Source organism: Nothoprocta perdicaria, unplaced genomic scaffold, assembly GCF_003342845.1.
Source record: "Nothoprocta perdicaria isolate Ctin4 unplaced genomic scaffold, notPer1 scaffold_376, whole genome shotgun sequence".
Taxonomy (NCBI): Eukaryota; Metazoa; Chordata; class Aves; order Tinamiformes; family Tinamidae; genus Nothoprocta; species Nothoprocta perdicaria.
Window position 1 is genome coordinate 313,772 of NW_020455617.1, and position 26,001 is coordinate 339,772.

General features: G+C 46.5%; 1 protein-coding gene across 1 annotated transcript; it reads left to right on the forward strand.

The window, feature by feature from the left end:
- Positions 1-5,317: 5,317 nt before the first annotated feature.
- CDS1 (CDP-diacylglycerol synthase 1) lies at positions 5,318-21,476 on the forward strand. Its single transcript, XM_026044669.1, has 12 exons — positions 5,318-5,439; positions 6,531-6,627; positions 8,606-8,703; positions 10,641-10,780; positions 12,144-12,202; positions 13,884-13,966; positions 15,428-15,515; positions 15,786-15,854; positions 16,438-16,590; positions 18,895-19,014; positions 20,399-20,502; positions 21,347-21,476. The coding sequence occupies exons 2-12, from the start codon at positions 6,571-6,573 to the stop codon at positions 21,474-21,476; spliced, it is 1,101 nt and encodes a 366-aa protein (XP_025900454.1). The 5' UTR covers positions 5,318-5,439; positions 6,531-6,570.
- Positions 21,477-26,001: the final 4,525 nt, after the last annotated feature.

A 26,001-nucleotide genomic window follows, 5' to 3' on the forward strand; every position in this document is an offset into this window, starting at 1 on the left:
CGAGCGGAGCCGCCTCCGAACGGCCCCTGCCCGCCCGGGTCCGGGGTTTTTCGCGGGGTAGAGCGGCTAGGGGCATCTTAAAATATATACGTGTGGAAATACGTGTGTGCTSTATCTGTCCGATAGAAATTGCCGGTCGTTGCCCCTGCGTCGCCGTCCCCCCCGCGGCGAGGCAGCCTCCGCAGGCCGCCCGGGCCAAGGYGACAGTCGTGTCGCCGCGAGGAGGGACCCGCTCCCGGTAAAGGCTGCCTCAGCACTTCCCGGCCCGCGGCTTGTGGCTGTTGGAGCGGTAGGCGCTCACCCTTGGCCTGGAAAGCGTGATGTTTCTGCTAGGGCAAGAGCGAGGCTGTTAATTAAKTAATTAATTAATTTTCCTGACGCGCCGGGCCTGTGCAGCGGGTTCATCACGGCGGCAAAACAGCCCGAGCGTTATTCTTTTGTTTGTCCCSCAGTCGAGGCTTAGCCGGACAAAGGCAGAGCGCCTCCCGAGCGCTGCTTAGCTGCGTGAAAACAGCAGGACGCTCCCCTTCTGGTGGCTGGGATGAGATGAGATCCACAAGGTGGATTGGATGCTCCTCCTGGTTGCCAGCGTGGGTTGGAAGTACCTGGTGGAGGCCCCTTGAGTGGGCCGCTTTTTAAATCCCCTTGGTCCTCCCTGGTGTGGGGTCTGCCCTGTCGTGTGGCGGGTCAGACTTGCTGCCAGGTTTCTGTTCCTCACTGAGGGCCAAAATCCAGTACGGGAGCATTTAGACTGCGCTTAACCAGGGGGTTAAAGCTGCCTTGTCGATACGCTTCCTTGTGGCAGTCTAACAGCCTATTTGCCTGTGCAGCGGTTGGGTTTTGCTTTATTCTGTAGGCAAAGTTTGTTTCTAGAGTGCACGTGTCGAGCTTCCTACAGTGAATTCTGCCTAGTCAAAGCCTGTTCCCTTCTGAACGCACAAGATCAGACCTAGAAATTACTGAATTACCTTTGATTTCCCTAGATGATCCCCAGGGATGAATGTTTCTTGGAGGCTGCACTCTTGCTGTAGCAGTTTGATGGTCCAGGCAAGAGTTTCGTCTGATTTCAGCTGGTGCTGAATACAAAGGACTTGGCTGCTGTGAAAGCACATGGGATGTTTGTGAAAATAGGAAGGAAATCAAATTAAATACGGGTGCATTTGCAGTTATTGCTTGAGATATTAAAGAGGAGGCAAGTTCTTTCTAAAGTACCTTCCCCTCGTCGTTTTTGGATGGATTATTTGAGGGATTCTCCTTCTTCCTCTTCCCTGTGCTTAACTTACCTGTGACCGATGCCCTTGSTGACACATGATACTACTAACAAGTGACATCAAGGAAATACTTTGCATATTAAGCTATCTTTAGTGCAGTTAGGCAACTAGGGAAATAAGCCAGCACTTTGTGCTGGATTTACCAGCCGTGGGTCATAGTGTACGTGTCTGTTTTGAACCCAAGTACGTGGCTAGCCTGTGCGGTGGGTCRTTCGATGAGACGTTTTGGTTCAGATCATCTGCTTAGTGTTCATAGATACCACATTATATGTGCTCTTGGATGCTTAACTTTGTGCTCTAGCTGTTGTCTGTCCTTACAGCCTGCAGCTCCTTTTGCCCTTTTGAGGTTAATTATTTTGCATGGAATATATTTGGAACTGAAACTTGCCCTTTTGCCCACAATTTCTTTTCAGGGCAGTGGTGGCCCACTGGGTGGCCACTGCTTTTAAGCATGTAGCTCAGAAACTTCTCCCTCTTCTTCATTCATAATGAAGCAGCAAACTGAGAGGTCTCCTATCTCGTGGAAACTGATTTATTCTGCTGATGGCGACCCAATTCATTCAGTTTTCCAGATGCTTATGGTGATGCACTTTAAAGCACCTTGTTTACTGAAGCAGAGAGCTGCCCTGTGCCAAACAACTCCAACCAAGATCACTAAGTATGACTGGTAGCTTCTAGTTTTTGGACTTCGGTGCTGTTTTCAGTATGTAATTTGATATTTTTCACTACGTAATTACTGTATCCATATATGCTTCATTTTCCAGGGCATCTAAGTACAGTGGTAGCAGTTCCCCCTCCCTAATTTATGCAATTTCCTATTAGTAACTCAAAACATAGTTGTTAACCTTGACTTCGAAGTAAGTAGAATTGGCTCCCTTGTGTTTGTACACACATGGTACACACTTTGGGAAGCTCTTTCCTCAAGGTCCTCGTTAGTGTCGGCGTCTGCAGCTTCTCGCTAGCTTGTAGAGCTGATGACTGTCCGCAAAATTCCTGTAAAGGAATTTTCCTGGCAGGGAAGTAACACAGCTTTCAAATGCTTAAGACATTTAGCTTCTCTTGAACGTGGTTGATGCGGTGTTTCTGTTGCACAGGGTTGTTGGAGAGTAGGACGCCTGTTGCACTGCCGGCCCTTGGGGACAAGCGGCTGCGTGTCTGGGGTAATTGTTAATTATTTGCCACCCAGAAGCCCTGAGCAGGGTCCCTCCTGCAGGRCACAAAAGCCGTTTCCCGTCTGCAAAACGGGGCTTCCTGCAAATCTGTTACTAGACAAATTACTGAGCCCCGTGAAGCTGTGCTTGGGACTTTGCTCTTTGTTCTCGGAAACCTCCTGAAGCCACTTGGAGCCACATGAAAATCCCCATGGTGCTAATGGTTATAGCAGAGCATTAACGTCCGTCTCTGATGGATCTTTTACTTTCTTCATTTCATCTGTTTATTTTGCAATAATTTAGAAATGAGAATGAGGTGGTTTAATCTTCGCAGACTGCTCTCGTGCTTGCACTGTCTGGTGCAGGCATCGTAGCTAGCTGAAGGGCTAGCTCTTTGAATTTCTCATGTTTTTTTAAATTTATTTTTGGTAATGGTAGTGAATTCGGACTAGTGCAGGTAGAAGATGCTCTCTAGGTTTCAGTCTTTGCTTCCACATGCGCCGTTGTTTTCTCTCACTTTGTGTTTTTTACCTGCATATCAGGCTGTAATTGCTGGAACAATAAAGTGGGTTTCGTTATTGAGGATGCTTTATGCCTTGACATCAGAGGAAGATATCGAGGTACATCTAACTAAATACACTACCGAGTCATCCAAGTGAACTCTTGACTGAATTGTAGAACTTGTAGCAGAGTAGAAAAGTGGACRATGGAGAAGAAAACTCAAGTGATACTTGTAGAATAAAATGTCCCAAAATAGATTTTTACATGCTAAGTTTTTACACAATCATTGTTGGAAAACATTTGTCTTAATTTTCACAGCTACTCCTAACACAAGTGACTCTGCATTTCCAGGGGAAAAACAATCACATATTTACCACCTATTTCTTATTGTGTTCTTAAAATGAAAATGCAGTCCTGACAGGTCGTTGCTACAACTGGGGTAATTTCGGGTCATGGTTCACGTTGCACGTGTGAATTGTCMTGTGGAGCACGTGCAGCATAAGGAGCTGTAAAACAAGAACCAAGTCGCGTAGTTCTGTCCMCAGGAAGACAGGTTGACACGTCTGTTCTTCTGTGTGACTGTACGTGGCTGTGCTCTGGTAGCTGGGATGAAGCAGGAAAGGGCAAGAAGTTTGTGTGGGAGCTACAGYGGGGTGGTTGCCCTGCTGCTCCCTCCCTGAGAGGCCTGGAGCGAAGAAAAAGAATTAAATATATAATTCGTGTGCCAGGCTTTGTCACCTGCAACTTGGGAATGATAGAGAAGAATGGAAATACGCTGGATCAAGCATTTCGTTTGGAGTTGGGGTTGAAAGGCAGTGGTTTCCATTTAACCTTTGAAGACCTTGCAGTGCATGAGTTGAAAGCTGCAGGCGTTCAGTGCCAGCCCCTGCCACCGCCTGGTTATTCCTGCGTGTTCAACAGGGCCTGAACCTGGAGAGCAGCAGGAAGAGGAAGGGCTGCCTGGTTTCATGCTAACCCCCCTAAATGGCACGTGTGATTGCTGAGGTTCATGGCTATGAAGAGAAACACGTACAGTCAATCACGTAAAATAATAATAATAAAAACACCCCACAATTCATATTTGCGAGAGGAAAAACTTGCCCCCCAGTGCTTGGGTTCTGGCACCACGTGGTGCTGCGAAAGGCAATTAACTGGTTTATATCAACAGCTTCCTCCTTGGCTTCTGCCTTGGCAACTGAACTTCCTTATTCCTGAAATGTTTGTGACCAGTAAAGCAATTAAGTGGAAAATGAAGTGTTCAAGGTCATTCCTGAGGTAACTTAACAACGGGAAGTTCAAGATAGTTGCTGACTTACTCCCTGCTGCTTCRCGTAGGAAACGTCAAGCTTAGAAGTGGCAAAATGTGCTAAGTTGTGTTTGTTCAGCTTCAGCAGTGGGAAAGAAGAACAAGGTTGATGCAGTCCAGCTGCCTTATTCCTCTTTTTCACATTGTCTTTAGATAAATTGCAGAAGAAATTCCCTTTTGAGAAACTTTACTGTGGAGTAGGGCTCACCCTGATCATAAGGTACCTTACTGAGCAGATAATTTCAGTTCTCGTGTCTTTAGCTCTGCAACACCTCATCTGCAGTGAATATTTTTCATTTTTCTTGATTAGGGCAAATTATTGAAGAGATGGCCAGAATTCAGAATTTCCATGGTGTATGTTTAATAGGAGTGTAAAACAAATAGTGCATGTGGTTTAAATCCTACATCGTATTGGCCTATGTAAAACACCACCTTCAMAGAATCACAGAATGGTTGAGGTTGAAAGGGACCTCTGGAGACCAGGAAGTCTAACCCCCTAAGATGATTTTCATTTTGTGAAAATGAAAGTCCAGGTTTGACTGKGAGACTTCTCAAAATTGTATGAAATTGGTGGTTGTTGGATGGGCGTTTTGCGACCTGGTGTGCCCAGAGACACAGCTACTGACTTGGTTTAGAGCTTGTTTGTTTGTTTGTTTTTGTTTTCTTTGTTTGCTTTTAACTTAACTGTAGGGAAGGTTTAAGAGATGCAGAAGAAGTTAACCTTGTTTACTGAAAAGGAGCTGAAGTGAAATCCCTGTTGGAGCCCAGCGGATTCCCCAAGCAGCCGTACCCTGGACAGGGCCCTGCAGCACCCTGGCCAGCTCCCAGCCCTCTCCTGCACCCAGGCACCCTAAAACACCCTAAAACACATCACAACCTCCTAGTCCCAACTCTGTCCCCCCAGCATAGCCCCGTTCCTTGCAGATCTCTGAGTACAGATTTAGTCATTGACTTTGGACAGTCAGGTGCCAAGATGGCCATGTGGGAATTACCGCTTCCTGACGTAATGCTCGTGATTCTGAATGCTCTTTTCTGATGCAATAACTAACTTTCCCATCCTTTTTAATTTCTTTTTGCCACAGGAAGTGGATTTGGATGAGAGGTTTGGAGAGTTGGATCTCAGAAATGATTCAGATGTTCCTGATGTTCCCCCATCAACAGACAGCACGCCAGAAATCCTCAAAAGGGCCCTGTCCGGCTTGTCCGCCAGGTACAGTACAACAAACAAGTCCTCAAATTTCAGAGTTGTGGAGTAAAATTATTACAGATCACATCACAGTTTTGATTTCCACGTCATACTCGTGAAAACCAAAAATTATTTAAAATCAAGATGAATYGATTTATGCTTGAATAGTCCTTTTTATCTGATTTATATTATTTTATATTCATATTTTAGGCATAATATCTAAAGACAACCCACTGCATGCATTTCTATACAGATCACTAAAGTTATTTCACCGTTTGTGATTGTTTCCTTTAAGCATTGCCGTAAAATGGGCTAAAGAATATTAATTGGGTTTGACCTCCAGAAGATGTTTCCGTGTGGTTGTAATACATTGGCTTCATCCTTTCAGCCTTAATCAGAGGTTAATTGTGAAAGGAAAAGAAGTACAAATCCTGTCTGCTGAACTCTGTGGCTTTTGATTTTTGCCAGCTTTTCCATTTACAACTTTTCAGTTAAATACAACCTAGTTCTTACATGTAAACCATGTTCATTTTGTTCTCCCATCTTTGCCTAACTCCCTGTTAGACAACAGGGACTTTCTAATTCCCTGTTTTTATAACAGGGACTTAAGGGGTAGCAAATTGCTGTGTGGTTATACAACTGGATAAAAAGATACTCATGGTGATTGCTGCGTTCATGGAGACTAATGGATCAAATTCCTGTTGCATTTTTCCTGTTCATTATAGTTGTAGTTTGTGCTTTCYTTAAATACAGAACATTTCCTTGGTCCTGCCTATCGGCATTTCTTGTTTTTCAGTAATCCCATGGAATGTTGTCCATGTGGGATAGGTTATATACTGAAGAACTAGCTCAAAAGACAAATACTCGTATCCTGCATCCTTGATGCTTACCTTGGGAAATCAGTATGCAATTTATATTATATACCCAAGCCTTGCAGAAGCCAGCAGASAGACCTACAAATGCAGTGTAGGGTAAAACTTCCTGTGCTGTGGGTTTTATTAAATAAGCAACAAATTTTGTGGCATTACCACAGTTTGTAGTATGCTTTATTAGTCTAGGAAGTTGCCTTTGTCTTAATTGATAACTGGCTGCTTTTTATTCTCGTATCTTTACAGATGGAAAAACTGGTGGATTCGGGGAATTCTAACTCTAGCTATGATTTTGRTGTTTTTTCTGATCATATACTTGGGGTCATTTATGCTGATGCTTCTGGTAAGTTTGTTTCAATGTGGTCTTCTGTGCGAGACTAATCTCTTCATTTCTTACRTGTAAAACATTTCTCACCTGTAAAACTTTTATCAGTGCATCAAACTGCACAGCCATTCAAACAACTTTTGCCTTGTATTTATTTGCATAGAAATATTTGTGGAAAACGCTGAACAGAATCCAGTTTGGGCTGTGTGTTTAAATGACATCTTCCACACTTCAATTACTTATTTTAAATAGGTTTTAGTCTGGGAACTTTAACAATTTTTACCTTCAAGTTCATAAAACTACTCTCATCCATTTGCTAGCCCAGTTTCCACCACTTCCTATTTAATAGGAAGTGTCTGTTAGCTGCAACTGGTCCTGAAGGACTTTCCTCAGTCATTTTCCTGCGTTTGGCTTTGGGCTTTCTGGAAAACAGAGCTAGATCTGCCCCTGAAGTACAGAGGTAAAATACATTTTTAAGTTGTGAAGTGATCAAATACCGTAATAATAGTGTGCATATAGCCTGTCTCCTTTTCTTTTTTCTTATTTTATATACTACTAAAGAATTAAGGGTCGGAGAGCATGCATATCTATTTTTATCTGTAAAAATATATATCTATAAAAATATTTATAAATTATATTTATCTATAAGTATATTTACTATATATAAATATATAGTAAATATATAAACTATAAACTATATATTTATATATAGTAAATATATAAATATATATATTTGTCTAAATAGATATATATTTATATATATAAATATATATATATAAATATTTTTAAAATATTTATAAATATATTTATATTTATAAATATATTTATATATATTTATGTCTAAATATATATATGTCTATATAAATATACATATATATATTTATCTAAAAAAATATATAGAGAGTCTATATTTACTCCCCTATCCCAGTTCTGCTTTTAATAGTCTATAGCACTTCCAGAATGGGGACAACTGGAACCAAAAGCAAGCAGTCCACTTGTCTTGTGTTTCCRTATATTAATGGCATACTGTGAGTTTCCTTATAGCTTTGCTTATGCCTGCAGTTGAACCAAGAAGTAGTTAAAATCATACATMGTTACCCATCTCTTGCACCATAAACCACAAATTCAATCATCTAATATTATCTTTTGACACTTCTGACATTCACTTAGAGAGCGTTTAAAAAATAATAAGTGGAGCCAAAGGACTTGTGTTGATGAATGATTTTACTTTGCCGGAATCGGCCCCAGTTTTGTCACGCTCGTGCCTTGAACCCCCCTGTCCTCCTGTGCTGCACGTTGCTGCAGTGCCCGCGCGTGGCCTCCACAACGTGCCGGGCCTCGGCCCTGTCCGGGAAGGGATGCCAAGTCTGGATGCCCTCACCTGCCTGGGGCTGGGCCAAGCTGGCACGCAGGCCTTGGGGGGCCAAGCTGGCAGCCGAGAAGGGGCGAATCAGCAAAACCAAGGGAAGGCCGTGGAGATGTGATGCTCAGAGCTCCCTTGGACAAGCTGCCAGTCGTCAGTGCTAATTAGCAGCATTGGGCACGCTTGCTAATGAGACGCTTGCAAGTCGAAGACCTGGGTGTCCGAGTTGTGTTGCGTTTTTCCCTTTGGATACTGTAGATGCCTTTTAAGCTGAATGTAAAAATAAGTCTGAGCCAAAAGAACTGGAAGAGCCTGTATTTTATACAGGAGATACTTCTGACTTGCCACAGTCCAACTGTTTTGGTGAAGAAAAGTCCTGAGCTTTCCCTTGTTGGATGATTGAAGGCTTACAGCTAGCCCGGCATTCCTTTTCTCAGCAGGCCTCATGCTTCCAGTTTTTGGGGAGGGTCTTCAAGAAAGCTTTAATTTGCCTTGACCTCTCTTTGAAGTTGTCTGAGGTCCGTGTGGAGTTGCAGTTTGCAATGATTTTAATGCAGGTTGCAGTACTCCTCACTGCCTCAAAGGGTCAACTGCAGCACAGCTACATAATTCTTTCTTTCTCTTCTCTTTTAGGTCCTAAGCATCCAAGTGAAGTGTTTCCATGAAATCATTACTATAGGTTACAGAGTCTATCACTCATACGACCTGCCGTGGTTTAGATCCCTGAGCTGGTGAGTAGCAAGAGATTTGAAAGACAAACCTTGGTAGCCTTCATATCCCACCACGGTGGCAGGAGAGCTTCGTAGGAAATGTGCAGAACAAAACCCTGACATCTCTCCTGTGGTGCAGGATCCTGCAGTTGTCTTCTATTTGTGAGCTGGGACTAGTCAATGGCCCTTCTACTGCTTTAATGTTTATTTTCCTGGTGTAAATACACATATATGTCTGTATAYCTATATACTTTAGTAGGAATTCAGCACATATATGCTATCTAAAATTGTGCCTCKCCAAATAATTACCTAATTTGCATTACCTGCTTGCTGCTTTGGTTCCTTGGCAATTAATCCTCCATAAGAAATAAATTGAATAAGCACCTAAAACTTGAAAGGCTTTTCTGCACGCCCACAGACACATAATCTCATAAAAAGTAATATGATCATATATACCTTTAAATCCTTTCACATTTTGTGCTTAATCACAAGGCTGCATAAAGACAGAAGGGTTGTGGGGTCTGCTGAAAGTGAGAAGACTGAATTCATTTTTCTGGCAAATTCCAGATATTTGTGACTATGTGCTGTCTATGCACAGCTGAACAGAACCAGGGCAGTTACCTCTGTTTCTGAGGAGAAATAAAGGCTTTTTGGTTSGAGTGTGCATTTAAGGAAGGTACAGGGCACGTGCAGTATCTGAAGTGCGTGAGGACACRATTCTTCCATCTTGTCCAGTGTTTATTGTTTCTTTGTTTTATATAAATTGAGACATTCAAGTTATTCCCTGTCTCTTACTGTGTTGCTGCTTCAGTTCTAGAAGTATTTYTATTGTGGCGAGGGGTGGATTCGTGCTGTTAGCTCTCCACACACTCTCCTCAGTTCCCTGCTGGTCACCTCCTGCAGGTCTGTTGCCTGCTCTGTCCTGTGGCTTCTGGATCTCCAGCYAGAGCAAAACTGGGCTGGAATGATTCACCTGCCTGGCCAGTTTTCCAGAAGGAGAGAGGGAAGCAGCTGCTTTGTCCACTTGCTGCGTTAACCACCACTGCTTCCCTAGGCGAAACTCAGGATCCGCTTCTTTATTTTGGCCAAATCACAGCTCCTTTCAGTGTTGTCCCTGAGAGTAAATAACGAGACATTTCAGTGAGCTGAGARGATCCTGATCCCGGAGCTCCTGGGCATGTTCAGAGATGTGCAGCCTTGAAAAACGAGCTCTAGCACCCATGGGAGACCGGGAGGAATAAGCAGCGAGCGCTGCCTTGTCTAAGGATACCCAGAGAGCCAGGCTGTCTTAGMTTGCAGCTGCTCCGTGCCTGACCTCAGTGACAAGCTGGAAAGTAGGTTCCTTGGGTGCATCTTTTCCTGGGTTAGATTGAGTGTTTCTTTGCTGCTGCCTTTGCATTTGAGGATCTAAAGCGGCTTCGCCCTGCAAAGTCTTGACTCAAGATACCTCCCTGGCAGATCCTTCAGGAGGAGTTGTCTTGAAACTGCCCGAGAACCTCAGAGAGTTAATTAGGCAAGGGCTTTCTMTGTGCTTGCAGGGCAGCAACCACACACGATCCTTTTAATGCTGTATACAGGAAAACATAGGCAGAATTGTTTGTGTGGGTAATGCTCAGTACTTGGGCTGACAATTAGTGATCAAAACCTGCAAAAGACTTGAATAGGTGTGGAGTATCCGACGCTGTAACTCAGTATGAAGGTGTTGCTCAAGTTGTATCCCTCTTCAAAAAGTGTTTTTTTTTAATGTAAGTTGCTTTGGAAGATCTTAATTGCAAGAACTGACTTGTCAGAGGAGGCAGAAGTACCAAAGACTTAACTTGATATTTATTTAGTCTTTTATCACAAGTATTTTCCAATTTATGATTTTTCTATATTTTTTTAAAGAACCGCATTAAAAGATTTACCATTTTGTTTTAAAAAAATAGTACACAACTCTATGTGTGTGTTCTGTGTTGCAGGTACTTCTTGCTGTGTGTGAACTACTTTTTTTATGGCGAGACCGTGGCCGATTACTTTGCTACGTTTGTCCAGAGAAGAGAGCAGCTTCAGTTCCTAATCCGTTACCACAGGTTTATATCTTTTGCACTCTATCTGGCGGGTAAGTGTAAGAACTCAGAGGTGGGAGAACGTTGTGCTGCATTGGTTTCTGTAGGTTGGATTTGAACAACCTCCCCTCACACTCCGCAGCTTTCTCTGCTTTGGCTTCTTCCTTCCACTCTGTTTGTGGTCATTTTGCCATTTTTTTTTCTTGTGACAAGATTAATCCGAATTTTAGTAATCCAACATTCACCGAGAATAAAGTAGCATAAAAACATAGATGCAAGTCAAGCTAATGCTGCTCGTTAGCAGGCAGCATAAGTTACTTCTGATAGCTGCACTCAATGCTTGAATATGAGTAGTATTATACTATATATGAATAGTTTTTAGTGTGAGTGGTATCCACRGAGATGCCGTGCAGGTTTAATTGCTCTGCTGGAGTGAAGCCTTGTTGTGCAAGTGTCCTGCCAGCTCTGCAGGAATAAGATGTACTTCTAGATTGGAAATTTGTTTTGCAAAGCACCTGAAGCTTTACTTGGTCTGCAAGGTAATTCAGACAGCAAAGCAGGTTAAATTTTCCTCACGTTCCAGAGAGAGAGTGTTTTTAAAACTTCTCCCATAGGAAAAAGAACCAMAGGCATCTGTCCTCTGGCATATTGCTTTCTGAACAAGTAATTACAATCTACAGAAGTGCAGTTAAAATGGCTTTAGGTCAGCTGAAGGGGAAGGTGAGCCTGCTGGACAGGAGGGACAGCTGGGCCTAAGCTCAAGACAGAGTTTTGTTCCTCACTCTGCAGCTGCTCTGGCTAGAGGGCGTTGGCCAAATTGCTTCAGATTCCCCGTCAATAAAACAGGAATAACAATTCCAGCTTCCTTTCTTTTACCTACCTCATAACTACCTGCCCAGGTGAGAGGTGTTGCCCAAGAGGGTATTAGAGGAACTGGTTGCTACCGCTTCCGAGCTGGTGCCTGCCGGGCGCGCAGGCGGGACGGTGCAATCAGCTGGCGTGAGGTTTCTTTGCATCACTTGCATTCCCCCACGTCTGCGCCTCTGCCTTTGGTTGCCTGCAACCCTGTGTCTTTCTGGGCCACAGGRTATGGGAATAACCTAGGAAAACCATTAACCCTTCAAAAACAAGCGTGTTGACCTCTGCCTTTCAATACTTGTTATAGGTGGTGGTCTCCTACCCTAAAAAGTGATGGCTGTGAGGGGCCTTTAATGTTAGATTCATGAAAGGGACATGATGACTAATGTTAATGAATCCCTTCTGATGAGAATAAGTCATCCTGTATATCCCCTGACTGCAGGTGGCTCTAAAAGTTGAGGGATTAAAACATGCTTGAGAGAAAAGAACTCCTGTCATATCCTGCTTCCTGGTAATTAAATATGAGTCTGTGCAAGTCACCCCTGCTTTGTTTTGCAGGTTTCTGCATGTTTGTTCTGAGTTTAGTGAAGAAACATTATCGCCTGCAGTTCTACATGGTGGGTATCGCCCGCGTCCCTGGRGCCGCTTGCCTCGTTGTTGGAATCGCTAGAACCTGCCCTGTCCTTATCCCCATAAAATAGCTTGGAAGACAGGAGAAAAAAAGATGCTCAGCTCTCAGTAATGTCAATCCAAGGCTCCTTGGCCTGTCCGGGTTCTCCTCACCTTGTTTATTGATGTTTCACAACGTGGCATTTCRCAGTGAATAAAAGCTATAACTTGCGAGGTCCCATGTACAGAAAATGACACTGCTACTTATGGCAATAGGCTGCTAGTGTGTTTTATTGTGTACTCTGGTATTGTGTTCTGCTGGGCCTGGATGGATTAGCAGCCTGTTAAACTGATTCTGTCTCCAGCGTTTGGTCCCCTGATAAAAAGCCTAGTAGATAAACAACAACTCGAGCCTCTCTCCTAATACGACCGAAGTCCCAGGACTGCACCTAGTTTCTGTAGCTCTTGAAGTAGCGTTTTACCACTGAGCATTCCTGATTAGTGACTAGGACCTGGCTGAGCACTTTAAGAGCATAAAAACCAGCTTCTCCCTCAGAAGAATGTGCCCTGCTTGCTGGGAAAGTTCACTGGTCTGGGAGAGGCAGTTTTCTAGGAGATACAGTCTCGCAAACACATCTTCAAATTGGCACAARGGAGATGCTTGGATTCCCTCCCCTTCCTTTTTATTCTCTGCTTCTCCTGAAAGAGGAAGGCAGAAAGAAAAGGTGGTGTCCAGTCACATGTCTCACGAGCCAATAAAATCAATAGCCGTTTGATTTTAACCGCTTCTCCCAAACTCATGCCTTGGCAGCAGAAATTTTGCTGCAGAGAAGCTGTAATTAACCAGCAGAGCAGGCCTATCAGAAACCTTGGGGCAGTTCTGGCCCCTGCTTTGAGCCTTCTCAAGCTTTCGTAACTACAGCAGTAGCACCTGGCTGCCCTAGGGAAGCTGCTCTAGYAGCTCACACCCAGCGCTCTGAGTGTTGCAGAGCCCCCAACGTTTAGGGTGCTTCCCTCCAGCGATGCCTGGGCAAATAACCGCTCTTGATGCCTAAGTGCCCGCAAAAGCCAGTCTTCGTGTGCAAGCTCTGCTGGCGCCTCCTTCAGCGTGCGCTGCTGCTGCAGAGTGAACACCAGCCGCGTGTGCTCCCAAAGGCAGGACTGGYGCTTTCAACAACCACACACACAAATTACCTTTTTTCTTTCTGCTCATCCCAGCCTTAGAGACGTCGTGTTTCATGAAAGGGCTGCTGTTCTGTCCTGGCCCCTGCGTGACGCTGGAGCATGACGTTCATGAGTTCCTCACTGCCATCTTAACGTTACACTTCTAACTTGTCCACTGCACATATGTGCAGAGTATCACTTTGCCTGCCATTTCTTTGTTTCTTTCATGCTGAAGGGTTGTCTTATCAAATCAGACCTTAAACTGCACGTTGAAAATAAGTAACAACTCGAGGTGAAGCAACATGATGGGGAGGAAAAAAACTTGTGGGGTTTGTCCGGGTTTTGGTTTGAGACAAAGCCCCTAAGAAGTCCCCTACCTGGCGCTATCCTGTATGTCCCCTGGCACCCCGGCTGGTCCCGAGCGCTGCTCTTGCCTCGGCAGCCCCGGGCGCGCGCAGAGCGGTAGGGAGCAGGGTGATCTGGTGTGTGTTTTCACTAACTGTTGTGTTGTTGCGTTGTTAACAGTTCGCATGGACTCATGTCACTTTGCTGATCACTGTAACTCAATCTCATCTTGTCATCCAAAATCTGTTTGAAGGCATGATCTGGTAAGGGGCCCGCACTGAACTGCCTCCTGGTTGTGTTGCCTTGCAGGGCTGGTGCTTCTGCACAGCACAGGGAATAACGGTGAATAACGGTGAAACGGGCACCACGCAAAGGAGCGTCCGGGCCGAGGGGAACGGGGCTGTGGGCAGCAAGGAGGGGCAGGATGAGGGGCAGGATCCTGGACTCGGGTGGCAGCCGGTGTGCAGGGTGGCACAGGGCTCCATCCTCTGCAGGGCCTGGGGCTGCTTGCACGTGCACTGAGGAGGTTCCTGGAGCGCTTTGTTAGACAGGAGTGTAAGCCAAGAGGGATGGTGCCGAATTCCCGAATAGCCAGCAGCTCTCTGGGGGTCGTGGGTGAGCTCCAGTGTGCTCGGTGCTCTGTCGCTTGAGCTCCGTCGTTGGGGCCCTTCAGTTGGCTGGAAGCAAACGGCGTCCTCATGGGGAGAGAGCTGAAAAACCAAAAAGCTCTTTTTTTTTTTTTCCCCAATATCTTCAAAAATGTGAGCTTATTTCAGCAAGCAAGTGAGATAATTTTAGCAAGCAAAGTGTCATTCAATGCTAATGTTATACGACTCATTTAAATGGAGTTCAGCTAAAATAAGAGCAGGCAGCCCTTTCCTGCCACAGCTCAGGAGTCTCTTGTGCYAATCTTGAGTCGAGATCTGTATTGCACAATGGGAAAATTCTGACTGTGGGTTTCCCTTAATTCCATATGTTCAGATCAATTCAAATGGCTTTAAATAATTCATAGGTTTAAATATTGGATGTTGTTTGGTCATCTTAATGCCCACATCCAGCTTGTACTCAACTGTGAGGAGGCAGATGAGGTTCAGTGCCTCCGGAGTGCAGCCCACAGGGTGGATTTCCTCACTCCTTACCCAAATAGAAAGAGTTGAACTTAGCGGTTGAGGAATCCAGTGCAAGTATGTGGAAGAAAATCTGTGTTTTGCGAGTACATAGTATTTTATGTACCCCTCTTGATTTTCCCGATGTGTTTATGACTGTGGAGCTGATTGCAGGAAAGATGTRCTTTAAGGAAAAGGAAAAGAAACTTTTTAGGTCAGGCTTTGCTGACCTATATTATGATTTGGCTTACTTTGATGCTACCAATCGCGTTAATATGTATTTATTTCTGTTGCTTTCTTCATAGCGGTAGCATCAGCGGTCAAGTCTGATAGAAAATGTCAGCCCATTCAGGTTTAAGTTCGTTTGCCAAATTCAGATATTACACTTGGAATTCGTGTGGATCTCTACCAGTCTTGACTGGCTAAATATTTAAAACAGTAGAGCTAAATATGTTGCATATGAGGCAACTACTAGTTGAACATAGCATGGGTTTATTTTTTTRATAAGTATTTCCTAAATGAGAAGGCTGTTGTATAAATTTTAAGTTACTCTGTCCTGCATTTAAACTTYGGCAACATTTTGTTTTTCTCCCTGAAACTCTCTATATTTCTGTGTAGGTTTCTGGTTCCAATTTCAAGTGTCATCTGCAATGATATTACTGCTTACATTTTTGGCTTCTTCTTTGGCAGAACTCCGTTAATCAAGGTATTTACTTCATTTTTAGTTTACAGTATTTTCTTTATTTCTCCAGCAATATATTTATGGAATACTTTTAGTTGTATTGAATATTAGGCATAGTTGATAAAGTAGTTTCTCCYGTTTCTAAAGATCATAAATGGATCTTCAGCTGGTGACGTTTGGTATTTCACAGACAACCTTTGAAAACCCAAATAGATCAACTTTAGTAAATGAGACCCAGAAAAATAAAATAAAACTCCACTTTACTGATGAGTTATGTTGTCTCTTTTTGCTTAGTTGTCTCCCAAAAAGACCTGGGAAGGATTCATTGGAGGCTTCTTTTCTACAGTGATATTTGGATTCATTGTAAGTARCCAAAGGATTTTCTTTAAACAGTTTCTCTCTTGCTGCTAGAAATATTTTATCTGATAGGTGCTTCTCTATCTCTTAATTGCCTCTATTTGATTGCATTCTTCATGCTTTCTAAAATGGCATTTTTGTGTTATGTACTTCGTGGTATGGATTCTCCTGGTAGGATACCTATACGTTTAGGCCGGTAGTTTAAACTGATGACGTGCCTACAGARAATAACAGCATTAAGTAACCGCTCGTACCTGTAGCTTATCACCAAGGCCRGTCAAATTTGTTTTAATTGAAAAGTAAACTGTAAAGAAATAACAGCTCATTGACGGTGGCTAATGCTTTGGGACTTCTTTTATTTATAATGCAGAAATGGAAAGTAAATGCAAATGTGAGATAAGAAAAGCAAGCTGAGATTCAAGTACTGAGTGCCCGTGCTTGCTGGTTTGTTTGGACCTTCTCTAACCTAGGGAAGTGTCTCTCTTACCACAGGGATTTTTCATTTTCCTTGGCTTGACGGGTCATCCATTAGAGCCTCATTCTGATCTGAACAACAAACGTGTATCTCTCCTCTTCTTTTGCTTTCCAGTTTTCCTATTTTTTGGCTCAACACCAGTACTTCGTTTGCCCGGTGGAATATAATAGCGAAACCAACAGATTTGTGACCGAGTGCGAACCTTCAGAGCTCTTCCAGATGAAGAAGTACTCGGTGCCACCGCTGCTTCAGGCTGTGTTGGGATGGGTAAGGGAAAAACAAGGCTTCACTTAATACTGAAACTCTGTTTCCCAGTTTTACCTTTTTGTGAAACCTCTTTTTTAGAAAGGTTTCGGCTGGGAAGGCTCGAAAGGGTAAGGATGGCACCCGTCGTGCGTGTGCGGCGCCGCGCAGGAGCAGCCGGGGTCTCCTGTGGGGCACCAGCAGAGGTTTGTTCAGCCCGGGTAAYGGGCTCTGAGGACTCCACTCGGTTGCAGCTCCTGGGCTGGACTGACTGCTTCGTCAAACAGCATCCTGCAGGTTAATGCCACTACTTGTTGGCTGAAGAAGAYTCTAATGACACTAATTGGCACTAATTCCATGTCATTTAGTCACCCACCCTTCTCCTTGCACCCAGTTCACAAATTCTTCCACGTGATCTGTCCCCTTACCTGTCAGGAAGCAGCTCKGCAGTCACGGCACTAGGAAAAGCGGCGCTTCCTGCGTCACAGGCTCCAGAGGAACTGGGCCGGGAAGAGGATGCCTGACAGGAATCCAGCAGCCTCTCGCAGCCTTTCCCTTAGGGCAGAGAGGAGATGATAAACACAGAACCCGCTTGCTAGCAGTGCCCCTTCTGTGTCACTCCTGTGCTGTGGTTCAGCCCAGAGCATGGGCAGAGCCCACCAAGCRAGACAGCAGGCACTACCCCGGTCAGCTTTAGTATTTCATGGAGCAAGTCCATAGGGTTGCCGTAACAAGCCCCCAGCTCAGGTCAGTGTTGCAGTAGTCCCTTGCAAAAACGGAGCCTAAAGGGAATGAATGGCTACAGTTGCTTTTCCTTGAAAGCAAGGCTACATCTAAAAGGAGCTCTTAGTTCACTCCGAAGGAGTGTCGTTATTCCGAGGGCTGAGGTTGTGGGGCTGCTGATTCAGTTATAAACTTAATAAGAAGACTTCCAAACTGTGAGCTGAGCAAAGAGCAGCCCTGTGTGTTGTCCAGCTATGCTGTGCATTGCAGTAAAGGACAAGGGAAGAGAATGTGACCCAGCTCTAGGATAGTTTAACAGGCATCAGTTAACCCTGGAAGAAGGTGACAGTTTCCCATTCTCTATTGGCTCCCTTTGGCCAAACTCTGAGAAGTCCTTTGAGGACAAAATCACTTTTACCACCTTAAAAAAAAAAAAAAAAGGTTATATTCAATTCACTTATTTTTGCAGTCACCTTTTTCTTTTTTTTTTTTTTTTTCCTTCTATTATTCAGCTGCTGCTGTTCCCTCTCAGGAATATAGCCAGGCGTCAGCCTGGGAGGCTTCTTGCTGGGTGCAAGATATGTCGAGCCTTGTGTTTTTCCCAGCAAAATAACCTTCCTAGTGCGCCAAGTCAAAACAAGGTTTCTGTTTGACCCCGTGACTAGTTAGCCCCAAGCAAACTTGTCTCCAAAGAGCTGCCCAGAGTATTTGCAAAGATAAGCAGTGCTGGCCGTGATGCAAAGCGGAGTGTCAGATTTGGGAATTCCCAGCTGCAGCTCCGGGAAGAGCCCGGCAGAGCATTCCCTCAAAGGCAGAACTTAGTGTCCCTGCCTTGGAAGTGCTCAAAGGTAAGTTGCAAAAACAAAAATATTATCTCCCTTGTTTCGAATCTGTCAGGAAGGCAGGCAGGTACCTGCTGGCAYGGAGACCTTTCCTCTCTCCAAGTCCCTAACAGATCAAAGCCAACTTGAAGCCTGTGGACAAGGTGAGGGGAACAATATAGGTTTAAATGCAAAGGCAAAAGTATTAATGGAGGCAAAGCTTCTATTTCTTTATTTCTTACTATTACAGTGTAAGTGTCAGTATGGGAAATTGATGCTAAATTCCTACCTGTCTCCTGAGAGCACCTGAGTGACCGCGATAGTTGAATGAAGGTGAACAGTTTRCTTAGAGCATTCGGCCGCTTACTCTTCAGAATTATCCGGGAAACCGTGGAAAGTTCCTTCCTCTGCAGGAAATGTGAGATGCCAGGAAGGAAACTGGCTAAGCAGAGCAGAGGAAGGCTTAGAGTGCCGTGGTGTGTTATAAAGCTCGTGATGATATATGTGTGTTTAACTAGTGGATTGTCCGCTGAATACAACATTTATCCAGAATGTCTCACCATTCCAGCAGCCTGGAACGCTCCACACTGCTCCCATAACTGGAAGCCTTCCGCAGTAGCCTCCAGTGTGTCCGTGCTCCTCCTTTCTTTAAGTAAATTGCCTCAGCTCGGGGAAGTCAGCTGCTTTACAGCCCAGTGTGACAGCGCTGCTCGGAAGTACTTGAGCTAAAGTGCCTGCAATGTTGGAGCCTTTTGCAATGCTTTGCTTGCTGTTTTCCTCGTAGGAGTCGGTGAATATGTACCCGTTTCAGATGCACAGCATCGCGCTGGCAACCTTCGCCTCTCTCATCGGCCCGTTTGGAGGATTCTTTGCAAGTGGGTTTAAAAGAGCTTTCAAAATCAAGGTGAGTGCTCCCTCCCGGGAGCTGCTTTTGTTTGGCCTGTCCTCTTGGAGCTCTGTACGGGGATGAGCTCATCGATTGCAGTGATACTGCAGTGACAGTCTTCCTAGTAAGATGAGATGTTGAAGTTGTTTATTAGCTCAAGTAGCCGGGCCTTGTTTTATCAGCTGTCTCTATGCGTTATTCTTAAAACTCTGTAATCAACACAGGACTCAGTGTTGGCAACTTAGGACTTTATTTTCCTGTTTTCATTGAGACTTACTCTTCCACATCATGTCTCCAAGGTGGTTTAGGCAAACAAGGCGGGATATTGCTCAAGTGTTTTTAAGATGACCAGTGACCTGTAGCCACCTGGCAGTCACATACTGCAGTTTCCCCTCAAGYGCTGGCTGAGTGGCTTGTGTCAACAGCATCGGTGTCGCACGCGGATGGGGACACGTCGGGCTCACTGGGGCGCGAGACGTCCGCCCGCCTCGCTGCGGTGCCTGTTGCTGACTGCTCTTGCTCCCCGCGTGCACCGCTTTGGCACGTGCTTGGCAGGCCTGTACGCGCCCAGGGAGGGCTTCGGGAGGAGGCAGGGCGCTGCTCACAGCTGCGGTGGCTGGCGCCAGTGCAGGGCTTGCTGGCAGTGCATGAAACATCCTCCTCGTGTGACCACAGGCAGGCTGCTCCTGAGAGAGTCCACAACCCAGCAGGCATGAGCGAAAGGATTCGTAATGCTGGGTTTGTTGACAGAGCTACGTCAAGGGCATCTTGGGGACCATAAAAAGCATCTTCTGAGCCTGGTTTGCATCAGAAGATTTAGAAATGATAAATGTTTTTTCCCTACCTAGTTTTGATTAAGTGTATTTATATTGCATGCATGTTTCATGCTTTTGTGTGATGTGTGCCAGGAGGTCAGTAAAAGCAGGCAGGTGAATTGGCAACACACTTTTCCAAGGGAGTGTTGAACAGCAAAAGGACTTCTCAGGTTGCCACTTGCCTTGCAAATACATGTTCGCTGGGATAAGCCTGCTGCAGCCACCACAAAGACCACCGAGCAGTAGAGGTGTTTGGTGCTGCGTAGGCACGAAAGGAGCAGCCCCGGAGGCGGCTGCCTGGCTCCCGTGCACACGCGCACAGAGTGGTCCTGGCGAGGCCGCCCTCAGAGCCGCTGCTGCCGCCGGCGGGGACGCTGGCCAGGCCGCTCCGTCCTGGAGCCTCTTCCGAGCCCTGTGCCTGCAGCTGCAGCCTCCGAGGCGGAGGCTCTCGCTGACGGGGCCTCAGCACCGGGAAGCGGCGCCCGCGCCGGGGCCTCCCYTGCGGCTGCTGCTGCTCTCGCGGCGCCGCTTCCTTCGCGCGGGTCGCGGGCGGCGCTAACCGTGACTTTCCTTTTCCCCCCGGAAAGGATTTTGCCGACACRATTCCTGGGCACGGCGGGATAATGGATCGCTTTGACTGCCAGTACCTCATGGCCACCTTTGTTCACGTCTACATCACCAGCTTCATACGGTTCGTAGGGGCCTTTTGTGATCCCAGCTACCCAACCCTTCCTGGGGGCTCTGTCAAACTTCTGCACGTGTCCTGTTCTGTACCATTAATTGCCTTTCTATTAAAGATACAATGACTAAAGAGAGGACACAGCTTGTTGAAAATACTGCCCATCTTCCCTGGACCACACCGACTTTTAAAAAGAAATCATTGGAATGACAGTTGTGCTAGAGCTGGTCACTCGAGTTCCTTGGGGCAGCCAGTATCAGAATTCATAAATGCCCTTAATTTTCATAAATGCCTATGAGTAAATAATTATTAGCTACTGAATTGGTTGCAGATTCCTWGCTTCATATTCAGCCCAACTTAAAACCTTCATCTACACGTGTGCGKGTGACTGATTGAATGTAATGGCTACCTGAAAGCCAAGCTGAAAATTTTGTTATTTACAGAATCTTGGTTTAATTGCTGGGTTTCTTACCGAACCCGACAAACTTGACGTTTATTTTGCCAATCCACAGCTTATCCATCAACAGGTATTTTWAAAAAAATCTTGTTATGAGTGATGTGACTTCAGTGGCAAAGAATGAATCGGTGAATCTTCTGTTTGTCCTAAAGTGTCTCCACAGGCAGCGGACAYGGGAGGAGCTTCCCTGGTTGTGTCCAGGTTCAGCTGGGGAGAATGTTTTCACAGCTAAAACCACTGTGAAATCTTGGGGGGATTCGTGGAGTAAGCCAAGCTCTATTTTGGGACCCCCAAAAAAGGGAAGAAAGCGTTTGGGCAGCAAGAGAAAAAATTAAAGCTCTCTCAAACTTTCTTTAGAACCATTTCTGATGGAGATGTTTTCTTCTTTGTTGTTGATAGGGGTCCAAATCCCAGCAAACTGCTGAAGCAGCTACTGATCCTTCAGCCCGAGCAGCAGTTAGATGTCTATAAGACTCTGAAATCTCATCTGCTTGRAAAAGGGATCCTGCAGCCCTCTCTGAGAGGATAAGTGGTGGGAATGGAGGGCTGGCCGAACGCGCCGGTGGGGAGCAGCGGGTGGGGGCGTGGGGACCGCGCGGCGGCGAGGGCGCGAGGAGCCGCCCGCGGGACTCGGCGCTTCCTTCTCGCCGTCAGCGCGACAGCCGGGACTCCCCTCTGGAGGAGCTCGGCAGCTCTGGCGCTCCTCGCGCAGCCGGAAGGCCTGCACAATAACCGCACGTTTTCCGAGTGCTCCAGGAAACACAGCGAAGGGCACCGGTCGTCCTTCAGCGCCCAGCTTGACAGGCTTCATTTTAAAACAGGCGAGAAAGCAAAACCACCGTTTGTTTTAAATTGTCCAGGATGAGAATTCCTAACCTGTGGRAACAGTGAGACTGTACTGTCACGGAGATATTTATAGAACCACTTTTAATGAAACTTCCTCGATTCAGGTTTGGTTTCCATGAGTTCTCTCCTAGCAATGCTTGTTTAAGGTGCCCACTGAGGTATGCCATATTATTTGACAGAAAATATATTTTTTKGCCTGCTCAAAGCAGTACTTACAGCTAGGCAGAACCTGACTTAGAATATTTACTCATTTACGAGGCAGGTTTAAACTCAGCTCGCTTTTTAATTAAATGGCTTTGCTTAGGAAACGGTTTCGCGCTTCCAAGGGAGCCGTGCCCTCACACCTGCGCTGCCTGGGCAGCGGAGCTGCTCTTTTCTGCTGCATGTTCTGAGTGTTGAGCAAGCGTGTCCACGAGTGAAGATCACCCGACAAGACGGGGGTCACCAGACACCTCTCCCACCCAGGGAACTCCGTTGGGGTTCCTGGTTTCTGTGGAGGCCCCGCTTCAAGCCGGGGTCCTCCTGCCTCTTCCCCAGCGTGCAGAAAAGGGGGTGTTTTTCAAAGCACTTTGAAGGGCTGGGGTAAAAGTGAGGGTTAAGTGCTGTTCTATTAACCTGTTACCCACTGAAGGGGGCAGATGTTGACGTGAGGAGTGTGCACTGTGCAGCAGGGGCTGTCCTGCTCTTCGGAGCGTCGCCGTTTATTAAACAATGCGGGAGCCTCAAGCAAGCCGACGCAGCTCTGTGCGAGCGGGAATAAGGAGTCCGTAGGGGAAGCAGCTATTCTGTAGGCTTCGTGGAACAAATGAGAGGAAAATTGATGTTCTTTAGTTCTCCAACAGAGCTGTTTTCTAACTTATTTTCATCATGTGACATACCTTAATGCAAATTAAAAYATAAGCTTTTCTTTTGAGATCATGAAAATTCCTTTTATGAACAAGAAGCACAAATGTCCCGGTTTTATTTTGGTGCGCTGTAAAGTGGTAACAATTTAATTTCTCCAGCCTACTGTAAGTTTCCTTACAATGACCATATCCACGTTGCATATGTTTGTGTGGGGAAGGGGTGTGTGTGTATATATAGATATATATAAAAAATAATGCTTATATATATATATGTTAAAGGTGAAAGTCTTAACGGTTGGTGCTACATGAAGGGAGGGAAGAACATGGCGAAAATCCCTAGTGCAGGCGACGAGCTGGGCCTGSGACACGAGGGCTGGCTTTGTTCCCGCGCCGCGAGGCTCGGAGGCCGCAGCTCRCGCTGTTCTGCGCTTGGGGCAGCTCCCCTGTGTGCGGCCTGTGTACGGAGGGAGCACCGTGAGGAAGGACAGCCTTGGAACAGGGCAGAGGCCGCTCGGCCTCCGAGTCACCCCTCAACTGGCGGGGACTCGCCTTTGGCCCCTGCGCGCGCGGGGCAGCGCGGCCAGGAGGGGCAGCGATRCTGCAAACAGCGGGAAGGGGAACGGGGAGTGTGGGCATCACGCTAAATATGGGGAGAAAAAAAAGGAGAAAAGGTTCTGGTTGCGTGCAGGGCTTCCCTAGGCACTTAACACTTAAACAAACCAACCAAAATGAAGCTGGGCGCACCTTTATCCTGCGTGTAAAAAAAAATTATATATAATATAAATAGGTAATTGTTACTTCTAAAACTTGAACTTTTTAGTGTAATTTTATAGCATGTATAATAAGGAGGAGAAAATATATTTTAGCATTTAATACAATGGAGCATTTGGGTTTAATTGCTATCTGTTTGCACAGTAAACGGGAGAAATGAAAGGTTCTGTCGGTCAAAGTTAGAAATTCATTAAAAAAATCACTTTTGAAGCCATTAAGCTTTTTTTTTTTCTTTTTTTTTTTTTTTTTGCCTTGAAAGAGCAACAGGTTCCTGCTGAGCTAGGTTTAGGTGTAAATAAAGGCAGGGTTTACGGTTTACTCACTGCGAGGTGACAACTGCTCTTGCTTGCTATGAAATGGATTTGCCACTCGCTACTTGTCTAGCTCATACGGACAACAGGAGCAACAGGAAAGTTGAACTTTTACAACCAGGGCTGCTCTTCACTTGCACTTTCGTTCCAAGTTGCTGTACCTGCCTGTTGAGCAAGATATGTATATTCTGTAAATACTGTAAATGCTCTTAGTATATAATATGTGTTTTAGTTTGATGGTTTCAATCTTTCATTGAAGCAAGCATTGTGAAAATAAAACTGGGAAAGAAAATCCTCTTGTCTCGGGCTTCGTTGTGTTTATTCCCTATAGCACGTCGCGTGGGTGGGGAATTCCTAGCACAAACCTGTGGGCTTGTGTTGCTCCCCGTTGCGTTTAGTTGGTGCTTCTGCCGTTGGGTGGCTCCTGCAGGTTGCACCCTCGGGACACCCGAGCGCGTGGCAGGAGGCCCCTGGTGTCCCGGTTTCGCTGGCGTCTGCCAAGCGCCCCCTTCTCCKCAGGGAATAGCCCTGGCTGCGGCCAGGACGCGGGGCATCTCCTCTGGCCGCGGGGCACAGAGGGAGCCTCCCTGCAACCCGCCCTCCTCGTCGAGGGCAATTAGGTGACGAATTTTCCCCTCTACCCTGCTAATGCTTTGGGCTGTCGCAAAGAAACAGGCGAGTTTTGTCTACAACAGACCCAAAGCTGCCCAGCCTTACGATGCAGAGCCCCTTGGTGCGGCCTCTTACTGGCACCTAGCAAAGGTGCTGAAGTTCCCCCTTTTGGCAAATAATTCCTCCCATACGGAATGGGAATTCAGTTGTGCGCTTTACAAGCTCAAGCTGTGAAGCTTTCCCTGCTAAGGGAGCAACAGCCTTCTGGTGGACTGTCAGCTCCAGAAACAGGCTGCGGTTCAGGTGACAGCCACAAGCAGGTCCTGCCGCCTGCTGCAGCTCCCGYCACCGTTAGTTCAGTGCCTGTTTCCCAGGCTGAAGGGAGAATCTCGCTGCTTGCTGCCCAAGCCACAGTGACACCTTCCGCTCTCCGAGGGAACCGAAGGGCGAGAGGGACTCACATCACTGGAATGCAGTGAGCGTTTTAACAGGCACAGGCTTCTCCTCCACACACGAGAGCGGAATGCCAACGTAATCTGAGATAAAGCTGTAAAGCATTAACCCGGCTTAACTGCCACCCTTGTAYGTGCTCAGGATATTCTGCAAGTCATCTGAAATGCAGCATGGTCTTGGTCTCTAGCCTGCCTTTTTGCAGCGCRCTCTGCCCGGGCTGCTGTGAGCACCCGCCGCCCAAAGGCAGCAGCAAAACTGCTGCAAATCGCTGCTTGGGTTGGGCTGAAGCCGGTACCTTTGCAGAGGTGCTGAGGGCCCATGGGGTGGGCAGCTGCTGGCGTCTCGGAGGCGCCTCAAGCTCCTCCACAAGCGAAGGCCGGGCGCTCTCGGAGCGGGAGGGGATGTTCTCACGCCTGCCGCGAGGCGCCCGCTCTTTCKTTGATCGCAGGGAACTCGGGCCTTGTGCTATCAGGCCAGAAYCGCGCACACCCGCAAGGAAAACACGGCGAGAGCCGCAGCTGCCGAGCCGGGCTGGCAGTAACCGCCCGGTTAATCCCGGGGCCGTGGGGGTGTGTGCGCTTCACGGGTGTGCGCGGCTCGGCGGAACTTGAACCTTGCWTCTGCCTTGAGCACCCATCGGCCCCGCCACGCGGGGTGTCAGCAGCCAGGACAGCAGTCAGGCTCTGAGCTCCGGCTCCACCGGAGCAGCTTCCGGACAGGTGGCCGACGGCCGGGCTAAAGGGCCCCATCCGGCAGCTGGCAGACTTGCGGGCAGTGAACCTGCACTCGCTTTGAGGAAGAAAATTCCCACTAAAAAACTAAAATAATACTTCCATTGAATCTCTTGGCTTGGTTGGGGGAGTACCCTTTTCTTGCTGTGCTCCTTGGAGCTAAGCTTGCCCCCTTACACACGCATTCACACTTGCACTAACATTGCTTTGCTCCCACATTGTGCCCCGACTTACACCTGAGCCAAACAGGAAAACCAGACGGGGAGCAACCACACGCCTCTCCACCCGTGTCACCCGTTCCCTGCAGCAGCAGGGGCTGGCGGCAGCATTTGTGCCTCTGCACTGGATCACTGGAAGAATTGGGGCTTTCTTCTGTAAACCTGGCTGGCAACACACACACAAAATTGTTTGGGAAGTAGTAGGGAAGTTCCACAATTTAAAAAACAAGTGAGTGTCCCTTGAGAGCAGTTTTCCCAGGTGAGCCC